Source organism: Elephantulus edwardii, unplaced genomic scaffold (assembly GCF_000299155.1).
Source record: "Elephantulus edwardii isolate Elephantulus edwardi_28Jun2011 unplaced genomic scaffold, EleEdw1.0 scaffold00021, whole genome shotgun sequence".
In the NCBI taxonomy this organism is placed as follows: domain Eukaryota; kingdom Metazoa; phylum Chordata; class Mammalia; order Macroscelidea; family Macroscelididae; genus Elephantulus; species Elephantulus edwardii.
Genome location: NW_006399771.1, coordinates 4,554,422 through 4,575,276, shown reverse-complemented (window position 1 = coordinate 4,575,276; position 20,855 = coordinate 4,554,422). Strand labels below are relative to the sequence as shown.

At 34.9% G+C, this 20,855-nt stretch overlaps 1 protein-coding gene across 1 annotated transcript; it reads right to left on the bottom strand.

The window, feature by feature from the left end:
• Positions 1-3,785: 3,785 nt before the first annotated feature.
• Positions 3,786-18,443, bottom strand: LOC102865737 (alpha-1,3-mannosyl-glycoprotein 4-beta-N-acetylglucosaminyltransferase C-like). The gene is made up of 3 exons (XM_006882528.1): positions 18,288-18,443; positions 7,742-7,889; positions 3,786-4,958 (listed from the first exon to the last, which is right to left on the bottom strand). Exons 1-3 carry the CDS (start codon positions 18,432-18,434, stop codon positions 3,817-3,819), a joined length of 1,437 nt encoding a protein of 478 aa, XP_006882590.1. The 5' UTR covers positions 18,435-18,443; the 3' UTR covers positions 3,786-3,816.
• Between the last annotated feature and the right edge of the window lie 2,412 nt (positions 18,444-20,855).

Sequence of the window (20,855 nt, the reverse complement as noted above, 5' to 3'; positions counted from 1 at the left end):
TAGACATCAAGTTGGGCAAAGTAGAACTACACCAAAGTGTTCCTAGACTGTATCTTGGAACATCTAAAGAAGCAAACTGTCTCATTTTATTCCCCATAGAGCTGCTGAAGGTTTTGTTAGTCGTCAATTTAGCCATATCACCATCAGAGTTCCTTTATTCTAAAAGAGGTGTAAATAAACTAGAAAATACTATGGCAGTATGCCCCAGAGTATCTGGAAATCAGGTGCTTTCCCTATCTTTTATATATATATGGGTGTGTGTATATATATACATATATATAATTTTCAGTAATAAATAAATATAAATGTTTCATTAATCTGAATATTCTTGGTGGTATGCTAGTTAACACTTGGCAGCAAGCCAATGTGGGTAATTGAAATTCAACCTGCACTGGAAGGAGAAGGATGTGACAATCTGCCCCTGAAAAAATGGCATCCTTTGAAGCACAATAGGACACTCTATCCTTTTCTATTGGGTCTGTTTTGTGCTGATGAGTGAGAACTGACTCACAGGTGACCATCCTGGAGATTTTCAAAGGCAGTAACTCCCACTGGCAGAGATTGCCCAGCCTTCTCCACTGAAAAGCTGGTGGATTCAAACCAAGAGTCTTTAAGATTGTAGGGAAGTCTCTTACCACTAGACCAGGCTTACTGTAAGTCGGAATCACTTTGAATGAAGTGGACTTAATTTTGTATTGTTTTGGTCATGTGCCGTCCTGTGCTGTGTTTACATTCATCGCTGTAGTGACTGTGTTGATTCATTTCACTAATACATCATTATTAAACAGTGTACTACAAAGAGCTCTAAAGAATATTGGCTTGGCAATTCTCCCCAGTGTAGACATATGAATAAATGAACTGCAAATGATGCATTGGTGTCCAAATTATATTTGTAAATCCAGAAAATATCTATTTTATAAATAGTAGACATTAGTAGTTGTTCAGTGAAATGGCAAAAGTGCCAATAATATTACCTTAAACTTTTTTTAAATGCACACTTATCCCAACTGTGAAGGTGTGTATTTTCTTAAATTCACCCTACTTTAAGAAGATATTTTCTTTAAAATTTATAAATACTGGGAAAAATCACTTTCTTAGAATAATTTTAAGTAAAAATATTTTTCAGACAATTGATAAATAATTCTGAGACATTATTCAAAATGTTTACCATATTTGGCTTGAAAATTGTAAGCATCATACTTTCCTAGCAATTAAATGGTAACTTACTATTAATGGCTTATTCCTGTTCACTTCAATGAATATTTTGAACATAAAACAATGTAGAATAAAATAATGTAGAATAAAATAAAAGACAACATCTTAATAAGAGATTGAATACAGTTACATCTCTCAAATCATATTGTTAGAACCATATTCAGAATTTTCAAATTTCAGAATTTTAAGTGTAAGCCAGAAAAATATAATTTGATTATATATTCTTTTCTGAGAATGATTACTGGAATTCCTGTTTCCTCATGGAGAAGTTCTGTCTCAAGGTGTTTTACTTAAAATGCTGACCCAGTAATAACCTGTAATGAAAACATAGATACATCATAATTGATTGATTAGCTTGTATAAAATCCATATTCAGTGTGACCTGTTCATTTGCATTTGTAGTAATCTAAAAATACCAATGTTCACTGTAACCATCAGTGACCATTGTTCAAACATTTTGTTTGGATTCAAATTCATAGAAGAATAAATAAAAATGTATAGCTTCCTTCATGGAATCTGCATAGGTTTTGATATTATATTTGTGAAATATAATTGTCTACCTTTTGTTATTGAGAGTGCAGAAAAATTTCTGAGAAATAGATATAATACTAAAGACGAAGATAATATTTAAGTGACAATGCTCATATTAAGATTTTGAGCCTTATATGGACAAATGATATTAATAGTTTCTTTAAAACAGGTTTATATTTTTTAATTCCACATGATTATAAATGTATGCTAAAAAGAGACAAAATTGTTTAATCTGTAAGAATAATAAGATTTCCTAATTTTGAAAAATCATACCCTGTAACTTAAACTTTATTTGATAGTAACAAAATAATTTCTTTCTTTTTTGGATTGCAGTATTGTGTTTCAAGGTGCCAGAGAGAGAAGAAAAAAATTCCTTATTCTTTCTCATTATCATGAAACATATTATCTTCATCATATGCAGCTACGCTGATGAATTAATGCCTAGAAACATGTTTTTGTTTCCATAAACACATATAAACCATTCTGTTTACATCCATCCTAACTACATCAAGTGATTGAACAGAGAAGAAAATACAGTTTGTTCTGAAAAACCAATGTCTTCAAACTACCCTATATAGTCCAACATCACATATATGAAGATATAAAAACAACTGTGTAGCTCTTATATTAAATGTAATTCATTTTTCTTGCCACTAGGGTGTATAAACTGCAAAAGGATCACTTAGATTTTTTTAGTGTCATTCTAGTATGTAATGACATGATCATAGAAAAAAAAAATTAGTTCTTTCCGGACACTAAGACTAATTACATGAAATTCAAATAGTAGAGAACAGAAAACATACTTCTACTTGGCACCATCTTTATACATGAGAATGAGTACTGCCTGAATATCAGAGCATCTGCTTTGTTGTACTGTAGTAATTCATTATTATGTAATGCCATATAATAATTTTTTAAGTCTAGAAAAGTCAACTAAATTCTGAGCTCTGGTGGCCTAGTAGCAAGAAGCTGCTCTGCAATCCCAGAGGTACGCGGTTCAAATCCACCAGATGCTCTGCTTGAGGAGAGGTAATCTCTCAGTCAGATCCAATTTGATGGTACACACACACAAAAGAAAAGTCAACTATATTCTGTGCTTTCTACTTTTCTCCTTTATAAGATAACTATTAACTCCAAAAAAAGTATATGATAATTCACAATAATTTCAGTCACATGAATTTTAATATAAAACATAAAAAATCAATTTCAAAAATGGTCTTGCTTGTATTGCAAATATCTTCAAGATTACCTATAGACCTTCTCTGGTTTTTCTAGTAAATGCAGATACCCAATGTAACATGAAAATAACCAGCTTAGACTTTTTTCCTTTTTTTTTTTCAAAAGGGATACTAGAAAAAGACTGCTCCCCACAAGAAATTTATTAACAATAGATGTTCAAGTGAATATTTTATATCAATGCACAATTTTCCCATTTGTATAGATAAAGTGGGGATACATTTTTATTTTTTTTTCTCTCCTTCCATAGGCCCATTTACTGACAAAATATGTAGGTAAGATACCAACTCTGTGAAGACATACTCACTGTGGACATACAGAACTCAATGGAAACCTAAGTTTATAAGGGAAGAAAACAATGACCATCATATTAACCAACTGCATCTTCACATAGATGCTTAATAAGTTTTATGTGTTGATATAATGAGTTATCATCTCTTAAATAAGTGCAAACACTGGCAACAATTTCAATACTCAGTATGCAACAAAATGCATTTTACCATTTATATCTGCTATACCACTCTTTTGTAATTTTCAAACAACTATGATAACATTGATGTTTATGTACTATATATTAATATACACATATTAATATATATGAAAGCATCATTAACAATGGGATGGTATTCCATTTTGAAGTTAAATACAAATGTGGATTAAAGTAAAATTAGGTTGACAATGTTTAAATCAAAACACCAACATAATTAGAACTTTCCTTATCACTTAATTCACCTCCTGTTTTCCCTCCTAAAGATAAAGGTAACAAAATAGGAAGGTAGCAAAAAAGCAAACAGGAAGACCTGTTTCAGTAATTGAATATTTTGATTTGATTGCCTAAGAAGTCCAAATGCTAATACTTCGGATAATCAGCCATTCTTTTTGTGTCTTGGTGACGTATATCCTCATACAATGAACATCAAATGGAACTTTTTGATTCACATCTGACATTTCAAAGTTTCCATTTTTAAATTCCCCTAGTCTTAAATAAGTAACACATTGTGTCCCTTTTTTGCTAGACATAACATTTTCTCCTACATCTAGAGCTCCATGATGCAAAATGTCATTTTGCCGATCTTCTGTTCCAGTAGTCACTTTAATTTTGCTAATTATAATTGGATTTTCAAATACAATAACAAACACATCTCCTGTTGAAGGGGGTTTCCCCCAGAAGTACTCATCTACACTACTATAAGCCCTGCTGGCTTCATAATTTTCAAACACATTCATGTTGGTGTATAGACTTGCAGGGGGATTATCAGGAATATCAAATGACTCCTCTTCAAAATCATCATCTTTCAATTTATTCTCAGTCCCCTTATATGATGAATAATAACCCATGTGCTGAAAGAGAGATGGTTTGAAACGGATCACATTTTTCTGTGCCAACAAACCACGAAAGTGAGTCAATAGCCAATCACAAGGCATTTCTTGATAAAACATTAGTAAAAAATGTGCCAGACGTGGAAGATCATGAGAATGGTAGAGTTTTCCAATGTACCCAAGCTTAGAGAATTCCAGAGTTACCCAGTAAGTTCCTTCTAGGGATGCAATTACTTTCTTGATTGCACTTAAGAAATTTTTTGCACATCTCACATCATCTTCAAGCATTACATAGTAATCTGAAGTATTGGCACAAAAATTAAGTAGAAATGCATAATCCACATTTTGCTTGGAGCGAAATTTAACTCTATCTTCTGGATCATTGTAATTTCTTTTAAGGCCATCCAAAATTGGGTAATATTCCTCAGGAGCATGTATAACCATCAGTCTTCCAGCAATAATATGGTGGGCAAATTTCTGGGTAATATCCTGGACAATGACCTCACGCCAAGATGAATTGAAATCTGCTAGATGAACCACCACTGCAATTTCCTTCAGCTCTTCATAACTGGACTGCTCAAATATTGACTTGATTGTCTCAAGTAAATAGTTTCCCTTTTTTCTCTTCACTGATGAAAGTCCAATTGTAAGATACCCTGAGCAAAAGAATGAAGAAGGAAGAGAAATTAAAATGTTTTAGAAAGTATAGCAAAAGGAGAAAAAAAAAGAGAGATAACAAAGATAATGCTGCCCTTAGATATGCTATGATACTGAGTGAATTTCAGAAAGGGAAATCTGATATCCCACTGGCCAGGAGTCCTGCTGTTAATCCATTTTGTTGCCTCTCTGGTCTTCAATTCACCAGTAACTCTCCAGGGGAAACCCTGGGAAACTCTTCTTCTGAGATTTATAGCTTCTAAAACCCTATTGGAAGGGTTGGGAGGTCAACTTAGAGTCAGTTATAATGCAATAGAAGTGAATTTGGGGGTTTTAAATATATAAATAATTCTTAATTTATTAAGCTTTCTATATAAAAGTAATGATTTATAACTAACTGACTATCTATGATGGATAATGTGCATCTCAGTACATTAATGTATCTATCAGCACAAACAATTGTTTACTATTTTTTTAATGATGGTTCACATTATTCTGAAGGTTAATATTTTCATACACACCCATTAAAGAATGTAGGTATTTATTTAGATGGTAGTAGAGGTTTATATAAACTCATAGGACCTCAATGTCACATACACTTTTCCTTTGGAAAAACTCTCTTTCCTGGGTCATAGCTTCCACCTACTCACCAGTGTCTACATGACCAGCCTTTATCATGCCCAGTCACCATCTAGTGGTGTCACAAGTGACAGTGTTCATTCAAGATTCTGGCCGATCACTTCTCCACCTGGCCTCCCCAGTTTCTCCAAAACCAGCTTATTACCCATGGTCATGTGAATCATTCCCCTTATGGATCTGTGTCTCTGGGAGAACTTCTAGAGAATCTGAACCCAAGGGCTGTAGAGGAATTAGAGAACTGAGCCACAGAGGGAGCTCGCCACTTGAAATTATGGACACTTAGAATTGGTTAAGGGAGCTCTGGTGGCCAAGTGGTAAGAAGCTGTGCTGCAATTCGGAAAGCACATGGTTCAAATCCACCAGCTGCTCCTTGGAATAGGCAATCTCTTCCCATGCAATTAACTGCTTCTGAAAACCCACCCAGAGGGCATCTATAGGTGGATCTGACTCCATGGCACACAACAATAGTTGGTTAAGTATTTAGGACCACACTGACCTGAGACTTCTTATAAATATTGTGTTATTAATCTTAGCAAGACACATTATGAAAATAGTACCATTTGATTAAAGGTAACTGATATAAAATAATAGTGTCAGTTTTATACAATTATAAAGAGGATAAAGAGCTTAGAAAATTGAAATGTCAGGGATGTAAGCAAGTTAAAAGTAATCTAAATTACTTTTGCTACGATTTCTTCAAGTGGCAGTCACAAACTCTTTTTTCAAGCTACTAACATTCCAAAATCAGGTTGTATATTTTAATTGGTGACATAATAATAGATAAAATAAAAATAGGTAATGATAATTTTACTTAGTTGTTTCATTCTATGACCTTTTCCAAACTCCACCCTATGTGCTGTGTTGTTTTTGTTGTTGTTGTTCTTGTTGTTTTGCAACTTTTGCCCCTTGTAATAATCTGTGCTGGTCTGGTATATTATCTGTAGGTTCTATGAGTCATTTCAGCAAAGGTATCAAGCATGCTGGAGTAAGGGATCCAAATAGTTTTAAGTAGGTGTTATCTCTACTCTTCAGCTTGTGGCCGGTACCTACTGACAAAGCCATAGATGACTGGGAATAAGAGAGACAGAGAGTGAAAGTCTTTGTGGGTAACTGGGGTCTGAACTGAACATGGAAGGAAGCTGAGATTTCTATATGACACAGTTGAATGGTACAGTGAGATTTATTATTCAACACAAAATTTGGCATGTGAGAAATTGATCTTAATCTCCCTGGACCGATTTGCGTAATTAGTGTAGTTGGCAGAGGGTTACATTACATAATGATCCTTTTCTATCGTTGAGGGTTTAGAATCTGTGAAATACAGCATATTGTTTCTTGGTCTCAAAAAAGCAATAACAATAATTTTCACTAATTAAAGGGGGAAAAAAGTAAATAACCCAAAACAAGTGTTGTTGTGTTGTTATGTGCCGTAGAGTCGCCTGCGACTCATAGCGACCCTATGTACAACAGCCCTAAACTCCGCTCTGTCCTGTGCCAATCGCACTGTCTCTGACACTCCCATCCCAATTATCCCAGTCACTGAATCAATCCACCTCATAGAGGGCCTTCATCTCCTGCGCCGTCCCTCCACCCTCCCAAGCATGATATCCCTCTCTAAGGACCGGTCTCTCCTCACAACATGTCCAAAGTAAGTTAGACAGAGCCTCAGAATCCTTGCCTCCAAGGAGCCACCCGGTTTAACCCTCTCCAGGACAAATCTGTTTGTTTTCCTAGCAGTCCATGGTATTCTCAATACTCTTCTCCAGCACCACAGCTCAAAGGCATCAAAAACCAAAACAAGTAGTAAGTAAAAAAAAAAAAAAATCAATTCTTTGAAGATTGTAAAATTAAAAATATGGAAATATTTAGTACTAATATTAACAAATTGATTTTCCTTTGCTTTTGTATAGAAAACTATAAAAATGTTTATATTTAGTCACTTTAATGTATGGTTATTAAAGAAAATTAATCAAGTAGAAACTCACTCTTAGGATATATTTATTAAAAACCTAGGAACCACTGAAATCTTTCCAAATAATTTATTATCTTAGTAAATCTCTTAAATTTTAACTGTTATACAAATGAAGTAGTTTGTCATTGTTTCATGTATTTATGTATTCTTTAAAACTTTAAGAATACTTACGCTTTCTTTGTAAAGGGGTGGCAGCTAGATAGCGGTAGGTAACGTTGATGAGTCCTGAGAAATTAGATAGATCTTTGAATGTATGTACATAGCGCTCTGAATTCAACTGATGAATGGATGTTTCCCTTATAAGTTGTTTATCTCCTTCCTGAGTGCCAATAAGGAAACAAAGAAAGCAAGAAAATACAATATGGGCATAGATTAAATAGTTTCTGCTGAGGCAATAAATAAAGGTAAGATGTATAATGTAAGGTATAATAATGTATAATGTATTATGTAAGCCGCATTTACTACTACCACAGAACTTAATAATTATTTTTCATCTGGAGTCTGATTATCATCATCTCTTTTCTTTTTTACTCTTTATACTAAAATTTTCTTCTTTACAGAATATTCTAATATTGACATTTTGTATCTTAAAAACAAATAATTAAAACCTCATAAACTCCTCTAAAATAAAATAAAAAATTTCTTTGTGTCCATCACAAAATTAAGTTTTTGTTTGTTTGGTTGGGTTTTTTTTTTTTAACAGGAAAAGGGAGCTGAGACTATTTTAAGGCACATGTTGAGTGTTGGGTGGGATTTGTTATCTACCAGATTCAGTTCTTGGCACTTCATTTTGATAATAATCTATTGTAGAGTATACCTATTGTACTTGATTCCATGTCAATTTACAGTAATCCTATAGAACTGAGTAGAACTATTCCATAGCTTTGTGAGGCTGTGATAATTCTCTAAGGAATCAATCTTGAGGGCTCCATGATTAATTGCTTTGCTGCTAACTTAAATATTCTCAAAAACTCATTGCAGTTGAGTCAGAACTGGGTTCTAGTTGATCCTCCAGTGTGTTTTCTGAGATGTAAATAACATAGGACGTGGTTGGCCATTTTTCTTCTGAGGAGTTTCTGGTGAATTGAAATAGTTGGGTTAGTAGCAAAACTCTCTAAGGACTAAGCCACCACAATTCTCTTTGGAAACCCTATGGGGTAGTTCTATTCTTCCTTATCTCTGAGTAAGAGTCATCTTAATGGCAGAAACAAATCACCTTCTTTCTCCCATAGAATGGCTGCTAAGTGAGAATTGTTGATCTTTTGGTTAGCATGCAAATACGTAAGCATTGTACTACCAGAACCCCTTTGGAATGTATATGGGCAGGCCATTATTACTGTGGACAATTTTGTACTCTTTTGGATAAAAGCTTTGCTGTTTTATTCTCTCTCCATAATGGTAACTGATTATTTTGTGATTTTAAAAGATGTTAACAAAATTTAATTTTTAATTAAAAACATGCATATGAGTTCCTAATTCAGCAACCACTAACCTAGGGTTCACAATCAATAGGTTCTAGGAAAATAACTAGGAAGATTTTGGAAGTCACTATGGTGAATTTACTTCATTTTATGCGATATAATATTTTGAAAGAAGTGTAATACTTTGAGTATCTCTTTAAGAATTCTATACAGGACACAGTACATGTAAAATTCTGGACCTCTGCTATGTTGACAGGGGGAGTCCATTGATCTTGATTGAAGGGCATAACAGAGTGTAAGCTAAGATAGAACTTATATGAAAGCACTTTATTCAATTCTCAAGAACAAGCTTCTTTACACTTTTTGACATAAATAAATAATGCAACTTTCACCAGAGTCTGCCTTGTTGGCAGCTTTCCAGAGGCATCTACCTGAACAGCCAGGCTTCTCCCAGGACACCTTCTTTTTGTAGCTACTTGCTGTAGTGTATTTCTCAGTAATAAGACAAAGCTTTATGACAATCATTTTCTGGATGGGAATGCAATTCAATGGACTAGCTACAGACTAAATATATACCCTAGTGACTACTTTGAAGATGCACACAGCCGAGAGGCTAAGTTGATTGGGCATGCGGCATCGCTTCTACTTAGTTTGTCTTGTAATAGTATTTGTCTCTTGCATGGAGCTCGGCTTCCATCCCCACAGAAAGACAGATATGCCCCTAATACATAAGCAAATATCTGTTAAAATGCCCAAGATTTCAGGCTACAAATGATTTTAGAGCAGAGAGAACAGAATAGAATTTGCTGAAGCAACCCCACAGCTCTTGCTGCTCTGGGTTTCAATCTAATTTCTCTGAGTGCATGATTGCACTGGGAAATATATGAAGTATAAAAATGAAAGACTTACGAATAATGTCCTAGAAACTGCAGAACATGTGACATTCAGATTAAATTTATGAAAACAAAAAATAAGATTTAAGTATTTAAAAGAAAATATGTTTTGTATGAGATTCCCATGAATATGATACATATAAAAATATTAGTTTAAGTATTAGTTTTGCTGTTTGTTGTAAAGTAATTCTGAGTCATAAAAGTCTAAGAGGACAGAAGAGAATGACACCATACGGCTTCCAAGGTCTTAATCTTTATGGAAAGGTCATCTGGTGGCATAACGCTTTCAGTTTTTACTCAAAAAGTGAGGAATTCAGAAACACCATCTGCTTCGTGGGAGGGAAAATGGACAATCTCTTCTGGCAAAGGTTTTCAGATTTAGAAACCAATTGAAGACATTGGTTTGACTTAAAGGTAGATGGTTTAATCTCTGTGAGAGCAGTATGCTAGACATTTTCTCTCAGAGTATCTGGTCTCAACAGCTGACTTTTCAGTTTGTAGCCAAACACTGTAACTATTGTTTCCAGGGTTAATATAATTAAGAATTATTGAGAAACTATTTCAAATCTTCATACATATTATGGATAAAAATAAGCTCAAAGTACAGTTTAGTTAATTAGACCACTTCACCTAGAAAGTAATGAAAATCTGAAATAAGGTGCCGTTTTTTTTTTTTACATCAAGCAGCTAGGGATGATTTTTCAATAGAATTGTTTTAAAGTTCATAGAATAAGGAAAACGATATTTTAATATATTGTAGATATGTAATCTGCTATTTTATACACATTTTATCATGAATTTGAAGGATTGCTATTCCAGAAAGGTAAAAGAATGCTTATTTAATAAACATTTTATCTGAAAAAATTTGAGTGTTCTGATTATTTTCTAAATGCAGAAGTTCACTGAATACAATCAACTTATATGCACTGTTTTTTTATTTATAAGTTGCACTTTAAAGTCTACCAGACTTAGAATTTTTAAATATAACTTTGTATTAAAGATTTGAGTCATTAAGCAAGAGTTCCACTTTTCAGTTTATGATCTTAATTTTATTAAAGAAAAAATATTAATATCATATAAATCTTGTTCTCCAGCCTGTATAGTTCATACTCTTAATAATTGTGTTTGAAAAGTTAGAAATGCACACATTATTTCAATAGCCTCATTTTGCTATATTGTTGTTATATGCCATCGAGTCATTTGTGACCCATAATGGCCCTGTGTACAGAAGCTCTGAAACCCGCCCTGTCCGGAGCCAGTCTCACTGATTCTGATACACCTACCCCCATTGCCCTGTAACTGTATCAGTCCACCTCATCTGGGGTCTCTGTCCCTCCACCCTTCTGAGCATGATGTCCTTCTGCAATGACTGTTTCCTCCTGGCCACATGCCCAAAGTATGTGAGACAGGGCTTCAAAATCCTAGCCTCCAAGGAGAAACTTGGTGTCACTCTCTCGGAGACAGAACTATTAGTTTTCATGGCAGTCCATGGTATGTTCAAGACTATTCTCCAGCACCACAAGTCAAAAGCATCAATTCTACTTTTGTCATACTTAGCAATTGTCTAGCTTTCTGGTGCATAGCAAGTAATCAGGAAGACTATGGCCTGGATTAGGTGCACCTTAGTCTCTAGACTGACATTACTGCTTCTCAGTACTCTGGAAATGTCCCTGACGGTATATTTTCTCAGTGAAATGAGTCTTTTAATATCCTGACTGCTGGTGGCAAGGTGGTTGATTTTTGAGCCGAGCAAACTGTAATTGATCTCTTCTCCATCCATCACTGTGCTTCCATGTCATATGTAGTTATATAAATAATAGCGGAGCAATGCATTATAATGAAATATGAAAAGAATTGACATTATAAAATCAAAAGAGAAGACCAAGCTCAAAATTTCTCAAGCTGAAAGAAGGGGGAAAAAAAATTCAAGCTTTGAGTATCAATACAGAAAATTTCTATGGACAGAATCTTAAACAATTCAGAAAACATTAAAAAAAGACAACACAACACACAGAAACAACCACCACCACAACAAAAAACTTGGAAGGAATATACAGAATCACTGTACCACAAAACCGTGTTTGACACTGAAACTTTTAAAAAAGTTGAATATGATCAAGAACCAGTGGTCATGAAAGAAAAAAATTCACATTACACTGAAGATAATGACATAAAGAAACAAAGGCCTTATGAATACCAATTGACTTTTTAAAAGGAACAGACACAGCTCTGAATGAGTTTACTAGTCTATGTCAGGAAATTTGGAAGAGCTTAAACTATGTAAATTTCTCAACCTTGCTTGCAGAAAGTGAAGAAGAGTTGAAGCACCTGCTGAAGAAGATCAAGCAGCCACCTGACTGTGTCTCTGGAAGATTTTCATATTTATTTCCATTGTCGAAAAAGGTGACCCAACAGAAAGTATAAATCATTGAACAATATCATTAATATGTTAGGCAAGTAAAAGCTTGCTAAGATTATTTTAAAAGACTGAAACAGAACATCAAAAGTGAAATGTCAGAAATCCAAATTGGATTCAGAAGAGGCTATGACACAAGAAATATCATTGCTGATGTTAGATAGATCTTAGCTGAATGCAGAGAGTACCAGAAAGATATTTATCTGTGTACAGTAACAAAGTGTGGGTGACAATCAGAAAAATGGGAATCCCAGAACACTTACTTGTGCTCATTTGAAACCCACACATATACCAAGAAGCAGTTGTTCAAGCAAGGTAAGGGAACAATGTATAGTTTAAAATAAAGAAAAGTATGCATCAGGGTTATATCATTTCTCCACAATTATTCAATCTAAACTACACTGGGAAAATGGACTGTAAGGGAATTAATTCCTCAGAGTATTGAAGAGCAACAGTATCATTCTGGAGACTAAAGCGCACCTGATCGAGGCACTGGTCTTTGCAATTACTTATTATGTGTCAGAGAGCTGGGCAATGACTAAGGATGATAAATAAAGAATTGATGCCTTTAAACTGTGGTGCTGGAGAAGAGTCTTGAATGTACCATGGGCTGCTAAGAGAACAAGCAAAGTCAATCCTGAAGTGGGTGAAAACAGGCTGCTCTTTGGTGGTAAGGATTTTGAAGCTCCATCTGACAGACTTTGTGCATATTGCCAGGAGGGACCGGTCCCTGGAGAGGAACATTATGCTTAAAAGAACGGAGGAAAAGCACAAAAGAGGAAGACCCTGGATGAGAAGGATTGACTCGGTAACTAAGGTAATGGAGGCAAGTGTGTCAGAGACAATGAAAATAGCACAAGATAGAACAGATTTCAGAGATGTTGTACACAGGGTCACTAAGAGTTACAGGTGACTTGACAGCACATAGCAACAACAACAACAAACAGGCTGACAAAATCATTCAAGAAACTGGACTGTAAGAAGAAGAATGTGGCCTCAGGATTGAAGTAAGACTGAACTACAATTTGCATGTTGCATATTACCTAATCTTGTTTACTGGAAGTGAAGAGAAACATTTGCTAAAGAATATAAAATTCTACAGGCTTCAATATGGATTACAAGGCAATATCAACAAAATAAAATTCTCACCACTGAACCAATAAGCAACATCATGATAGGTGGAGAAAAGGTTGATATTGTCAGTAATTCCATTTTACTTAGATTCACAATCAACTTTCATGTTAATAGCAATCAAGAAAGCAAATGATGTATTGGGGAAACTTTGCCATCAAGGACCTGGCTGATTCAAGCAATGATATTTTCAACTGAAAATATTCCTAGCACCTGAGGGTTGGACTATAAATAAAGATAACAGTAGAAAAAAAATGATACCTTTTTTATTGTTGTGTAGGAGAAGAGTATTAAATATTCCATGGACTTCCAAATGTACAAATATGTCTGTCTGCGAGAAAATGTCACCAGAGTACTCCTTAGTGGAAAGGATAGTGAGATTTTATTTCACATATTTGGATGTGTTTTCAGGAGGGACAAGTCCTTGGGAAAAAGATACCATGCTGACAAAGGTGGAGGCTCAGTGAAGAGAGAAAGACCCTCAACAATATGGATTGATAACAGTGACTGTAACAATTACTTGAGCATGTCAGAAATGGTGAGGATGTGCAAAATAGGGCAAACTTCACATTTATCGTTCATAGTGTGTGCTGAGTTGTAGTTGACATGATAGCATCTTTCAACTACAATAACAAGAGTTCTGCCAATCTATCATGATTTCAGGCATTGTGAATTGACTGTATCAAGAATTTCTGAAGTCAGGATCTGTGGATAAACTAAAATGGCCTAAAAATAGGCTAAGATTAAAAATTTGGTCTTTGAAAACCTTAAAAGAATACTGGTGGCCTAGTGGAAGTGGGAGTGGTATCCACTACCTAAACAACATGCCTCTGGAAACTCTATGAACTTTGATAAATGCTGATAGTTATAGAAAGGCTTCAGGCCTTTTGTTCATAGGGTCCCTATGAGTCTTTCTCGACTTGACATCAATCAACAACAGTGGCAAGAAGATGTGCTGCAATCCCAATGGCATGCTGTTCGAGGCCACAAGCTGCTCCATGGGAGAAGAATGGGCAGTCTCCTCCCATGTGATTAATTACTGCCTCTGAAATCCCATAAGAGGGTCAGCTATGGGTTGGTTCCAACTCAGTGATATACAACAACAACAAAAGAAGAGAGCTAGGTTCTTAAGAATTTGTCCAGGATACTCTTAAGAATAGCTGTATCAACTAATATCATAAAGTTTTCACTGATCTATCATCTGTTTGTCTATATCTATCTATCTATCTATCTATCTATCTATCTATCTATCTATCTATCTATCTATCGTCTCATCAACTCAACTGATTGTCATTGAGTTGGAACTGACTCATAGCTGATCCTCCAGTAGGTTTTCTGAGGCTGTGAATCACATAGAAGCAGATTGTTCACCTTTCTTCCTCAGAGCAGCTTTTGAATTTGAATTGCCTGCTTTGAGTTGGCAGTGCGATTCTTTATCCAAAAAGACAGCAGTACTTCCCAGTTTGTATAATATTATCTGGAAAATAGTAAGTGACTAAAGAATGCTCAACTAATCAAAGAAAATGGAATACTTGGAATTTTTTTGTGTGGTTTTTGTCAGATTTTCTGTTGCTAAAGGTTTTATTAAATTTCATAAAAGAAGAAATTGGCAAGATGCCAGAACAGTGTTGTTAGGATATGTCAACTCAGTGATACTACCTACAACAGGACGGGACAGTGTTTGATCTTGTTTCATCCTCATAACGTGAGCTGTGCTGAATTTCATTACAAGAGCCACTGACCTCTGTCAGTTCATTTCATCGAAGAGGCTGCTTTTTAGCCTTGGCTTATACCTTGTCCAAGTATGATGTCCTTCCCCAAGAATGGTTTGTCCTGATAACAGGCCTAGTATATGAAGTCTCACCATATTTGCTTCTAAAAAAGCTCTCAGATTTTAATTTTTCAAAGACCTATTTATTTGTTAGTTTTGACAGCCCATTTTTGCATGGGTAATAATCTTCACTAACATTACAATTAAAAGACATCATTTCTTTTGTCTTCTTCGTTCACTGTTCAATTGCCTATACATGTAAAACATTTGAAAATGACATGACTGGTCCAAGTACACCCTTGCTACTTAGCACTTTAAAGAAATTCTTTACCACAGGTTTGTTTAATGCAATATTGTGTGCTGTTCAAGTAGAAACAGACTCACAGCTGACCTTCCAGCAGGCTTTTCAGGAATAGGTTGATTTCACTGTAAGAAATTTTCTATCCTTCTTCATGGAGCACCACTTGCCCTCAGAATGGAAGTACCACTTCTTGTCAGTAGGCCACCAGAGTTCCCTACTGCAATATGTCATTTAATTACTTGACTACTACTTCCTTGAGTGTTGATTTTGGGCCCAAGTAAAATTAAGTAACTCCAGCTATTAAAATTAAGTGAACTCCAGTCTTTTCTTCACTTATTATGATGTTGCCATTGGTACAGTCATGAGAGGTTTGTGTTTGTGGAAGTAAAATTCATGCCAAGGAGTAATCTTTAGTAATCATCAGTAATTGCTTCAAGTCATCTTCATTTTCTGCAGACAAGATTGTGTAATCTTCATATCACAGGTTATTGAAGAGTCTGACTTCAGTCCAGATGTCAGATACTTCTTCACATGGTCTTATTTCTGGAATTATTTACTAAGCATATATATTGAACAGGTATAATGAAAGAATAGAATTCTCACAGCTTTCCTGTTTTGAAACTGTGCAGTAAACTCTTTGAACAATTTTTCTTTGTATATGCAAAGTTTGAACAATTTTTCTTTGTATATGCATAGGTTTCCCATGAGAACAATTAACTTTCTGGGAATTTCAATTCTTCCTAATCTTATCCACAATTTGACATGGACATATTTGAATACCTTTACATAGTAAATAAAACATAAGTAAACAGCTTCTGGCATTCCCTACTTTCAGCTAAGATTTTATATCAGCCATAATCCTCCTTATACAATAGCTTATTTTACATCCATTTGGAACTAGTAACAATTCTCTGTTGATATACTGCTCCAGCATGGGATACTAATGATGTATCTTATAATTTCTGAATTCTGTTCGATCACCTTTCTGTAGAATAGACACAAATATGAATCTCTTTTTAAAATTGTCTTCCAATTTTCTTGGTGTTCACACATTTGTTGAAACATCTTAATTTGTATTCTGTCGGTATTCATTAATGACTTCTTTCTTCAATACTATTGGTTCTTGAACATATGCTTTTTCAACAAAATGGTTGAACACTGACCAGTTCTTTTTGGTACAGTGATTTGAATGGTAGAAAGTATTTGAAGTTCACTGTGAATGTCAACGTTTTGGATTTCTGACATCTAGGAACACAAATAACAACCTAATAAAGCTGATTTCCCCCCCTCAAATTACTTTGGCTGCGTTCTGATAGGAAAAAATCAAGAAACACGAATATTTTTTTCTCATCCGCCATGAATTTTTTTAGAACACAAAAACAGAGGTGTCTTTAAAAAAGTAAGTTGTTAAAGTTAGACTAAATTCCTTTCTGTAAATTAATATTTGACATAAAATTAACTCATATTTACCACCTGCTTGTTTTTACAATTTCTGTCACTTGAGGACTCTACATTCTACTTTTATTCACTACATCTAAGGCTACATTTTTATTGTTGTTATGTGTCCTGGAGTTGCTTGCAACTCTTAACAACCCTATGCACAATAGCTTTAAGCCCTGTCCTATCCTGAGCCAGTCTCACTGTGGCCTACACACACTTACCTCCATTACCCCAGTCACTGTGTCAATCTATCCCATCCAGGGTCCGCCCAAAATGTGCTGTTCCTCTACCTTCCAAGCATGTTTCTCCCTAAGGACTTGTCCCTCCTGGTCTTCATGATTCTTTCCTCCAGGGAATAACTTGGTTTCATTGTCTCTAGGATAGACCTGTTTGTTCTCTTAGCAGTCCGTGTTATGTTCACTACTCTTCTCTGGTACCACAACCCAAAGTCATTGATTCTTCTTCTACCATCCTTAGTCATTGTCCAGCTCTCTAGTACATAGCAAGTAATTGAAAAGACCATGGCCTGAATCAGTCACACCTTAGTCTCCAGAGTGACATCCAGCTTTTTTTTACATTTCATTATAATATTTTTCTTTGTCTTCCCAAGCTGCCCTTTGAAGTTTTCTGGTCCGCTTCTTAATGTCCTCATTTTCTTCTTTTTACTTTGCCTTCTTGGTGCTCTAGTACAGTATTCAGAGTCTCTTCTGAAATCCACCTCAGTCTTCTCTTCTTCCTTTGTTTTTGTAAAGATGTTTCATATTTTTCATAGATAATATTCTTGATAGTCTACCTCAACTCATCTGGTCTACTGTCATTACTGTTCAAGGTCTCAAACCTCTTCCTGAGATGGCTTAGTAAATCCATATGGGATAGACACAAGGTAAAATTTTGGTTGTTTTTATTCATTTTATTTTGTGGATTTCATTTCCATTTCTTTAGCTTCAGTTTGAACTTGCATATGAGTAGTGGATGTTCTGTTCCACAATCAGCATCTAGCCTAGATTTAACAGCTGATATTGAGCTTCTCCTTTGATTCTTTCCACATACGAAATAAATCTGATCTCTGTGTAGGCTGTCAGGTGAAGCCCATGTGTGCGATTGTTGTTTGCAACAATAAATCATTGATTGTACAAAATACTACCATCCTATCTCCAGTCTAATTTCTGTCACCAAGTGCATGTTTTCCAACTACCAGTACTTCTATCCTGTCGCTAAATTTTGTATTCTAGTCACTCATTGTTATTAATGCTGAGGACATTAAGTCTGGGATTCAAATAAATCTTCACCTGGACTAGGTCTAAGCTCTATTTTGAACAAAAATAATTACCTCCAGAAACTTACCAGAACATAGCTATCTTCAATGTATAGATTCATAAAAAGAAGGAAAATAACAAGAACTCCCAAGAATGACACTGCAGAACGTTTTCTCAAGCATCTCATTTTATCCAATATTTCAAATATGTGTTTCATTTGATGAAATTTAAGCATTCTCTTCTGTAGAAAAGAGGAACAGAATCACTGTTAATTTTCCATGCACATATTTTAATTCAATTTATTAAAAACTTAAGAGAAAAGCAGAAAAATCAGCTATATAATTTATTTCACAAGTGTCATCTTGTCCTAGAAGTAAGATTACCTATATTAATCTCTATTTACTCTCCTTCACAGGTACTGTGATGCCTACACCCCAACTACCATTTGCCTCAGGCTCCAATATGTAGACACACACAACTACCACAGGCTTGTAGACAACTTACACAAACAAAAATGTCATCTTCTTTGGACTTGGGGAATTTATCAAAGTACTGGATCCTGAGGAATCCCATGAAATCTGTTTAATCCTACTCCCTTGTCATACATGAAACACCTCCTACAAATTTACCTTGCTGTAATCCTGTGAAACCCACTGTGTGGTCCTTCCTGGCAACTTTCTCTATTCTGGATCTGGAAGGAACAAAGAATCCTGCTTTTCATCTCTCAGCACGCTTTTCCACTGTCATGTTGTCCAAAGAAACTATAATCATACCCAATATCTTATCAAGCAATTATCTGTGTTCATATTAAAATATATTGAAAAATGAAAGGGATCAAAATTGTGAGTGCATTAAGGGACTAACAAGCATTCCTTAAAGGGAATCTGAGAGGTTTGAGGTTCATTATGTAATCTTTGGGGTCTTGAGCTGCAAAAGGAGTTAAATGTCAAATTTAACTGTCTTGTATGAGAGCATTATGGACTGTGTTTGTGTGCATGTGTGTATGTACTTTACAATTTAGCTGAAAAGTGGGATTGATATACTTTTTTGCTCTTACTCTTTATCATATTAAAATATTTAATAATAAATAAATATATGTAGTATATTTAAGAGAAGTGGCAAGAAAAAAAAATTATGTTGACCCTGGAACCATTCAGAAGATCAGTAGCTGAATAGGATAATTAATTTGTTTCAAGGAAGCTTCAGACACATGTAATCTTTACCTAGAATCAGAATACAGATATGCAGAATACAGTTGGTCTTAGAAATCACACAATTTGGGAACATATATTGTTTGAACTGTTGAATCACCTACTCATCTAAACTTTTTATGCATATGCATATAAAGAGAGCGATTCTGTCATCAGACTGCTGTGAATATTATTTATCTCAAACCGTTTGAGGAATTAGTTGTGCAAATTCATATTACATTCCTTCTTAGGAAGACACAGTGTGGGGATTTTAGTGCTAGTTTTCATCAACTCAAGAAAAATGCTCATTTATTAAAGAATCAATGCTGATATGAACTGACAAGTGAATTATTACACCACAGAGCTGTTTACTTGGAGTGCATATGCTTATGCATGTTATCACAAATTTTTCCAATTTCTGAAATGGCACTTGGAGTATATGTGACAAATCACTGAATGTTAATAAGCTCAATTTTTCCTCTCCAACTCTGCAGGATAAAATCATATGCCTCTAATGCAAAATATTCTATGGTTCTGTAAAACAACAATAAGAACAACAAACTGACAAAAAAAATAAGCAAAAAAAATCACCAAAAATAATGCACCAAAAATGCATTGCTTCTGAATTCATTCTGACTCCTAGTGACCCATTTAACAGAGCAAAATAGATTTCTAAGAACATAAGGAGTGCCTGCCCTAAGTCATGATATTGTCATTTGTTTTATATGCACATGAAAGTTAGACAATGAAGAAAGAAAATTTAAGATGAAATGATGCCTTTGAATTTGGATGTTGGTGATGAATACTGAATATACTATGGACTTTCAAGAGAACAAAACTTGAAAGAAGTGCAACCAGAGTGCTTCTTAAGAGCAAGAATGATGGGAGTTAATCTCATATACATTGGGCATGTTAGAGAAGCTGTTCTTCTGAAAAGAAAATCATGCTTGGAAAGATAAAGGGATGGAGAGAGAGAGGAAGCATCTCCGGAACATAGATTGACACTGTGGCTAGAACAATGGGCTTAAGCATAGTAGAAATTTGTAATAAGGATGAAATATCTGGCTGGATTTTGTTCTGTTGTATATAGAATGGGTATGAGTTGAGCTAACTTGATAGCATCTAAAATCAACATCTTTAAGGAAGCAGACTGCTGTATCACCTACAGTTGTGTAAGATGATGGGATAAAAAAGAAAATTCTTACACAGCGGAATGAATGTGACTATATTAACCTCTCCCTAGGCACTAACCTGTCACTGGTATTTTATTTATTAGTCTATTTTAAAATCAACATTTAGAATGCAGAATCAAATTACCTCTCCTATGTGCTTGCCTTAGACAGTTAACCTTACAACCGGGAAAACATGAAAACATTCTTGCCATCAGCTGTCCCTTTCTCTGATTGTGCTGCTGTGTATCTGACTTGCTTGCTTTGACTTTTTTTTAATGCTTTCTAATTTGTTTT

Coding starts and splice junctions, on each gene's coding strand:
- LOC102865737 (XM_006882528.1), bottom strand. CDS start 18,434: ATGCTTAAATTTCATCAAATGAAACACATATTTGAAATATTGGATAAA. Junction 7,890..18,287: donor TTGAAGATAGCTATGTTCTG/GTAAGTTTCTGG, acceptor ATTGGCACTCAG/GAAGGAGATAAACAACTTAT. Junction 4,959..7,741: donor CACCCCTTTACAAAGAAAGC/GTAAGTATTCTT, acceptor TCTTTTGCTCAG/GGTATCTTACAATTGGACTT.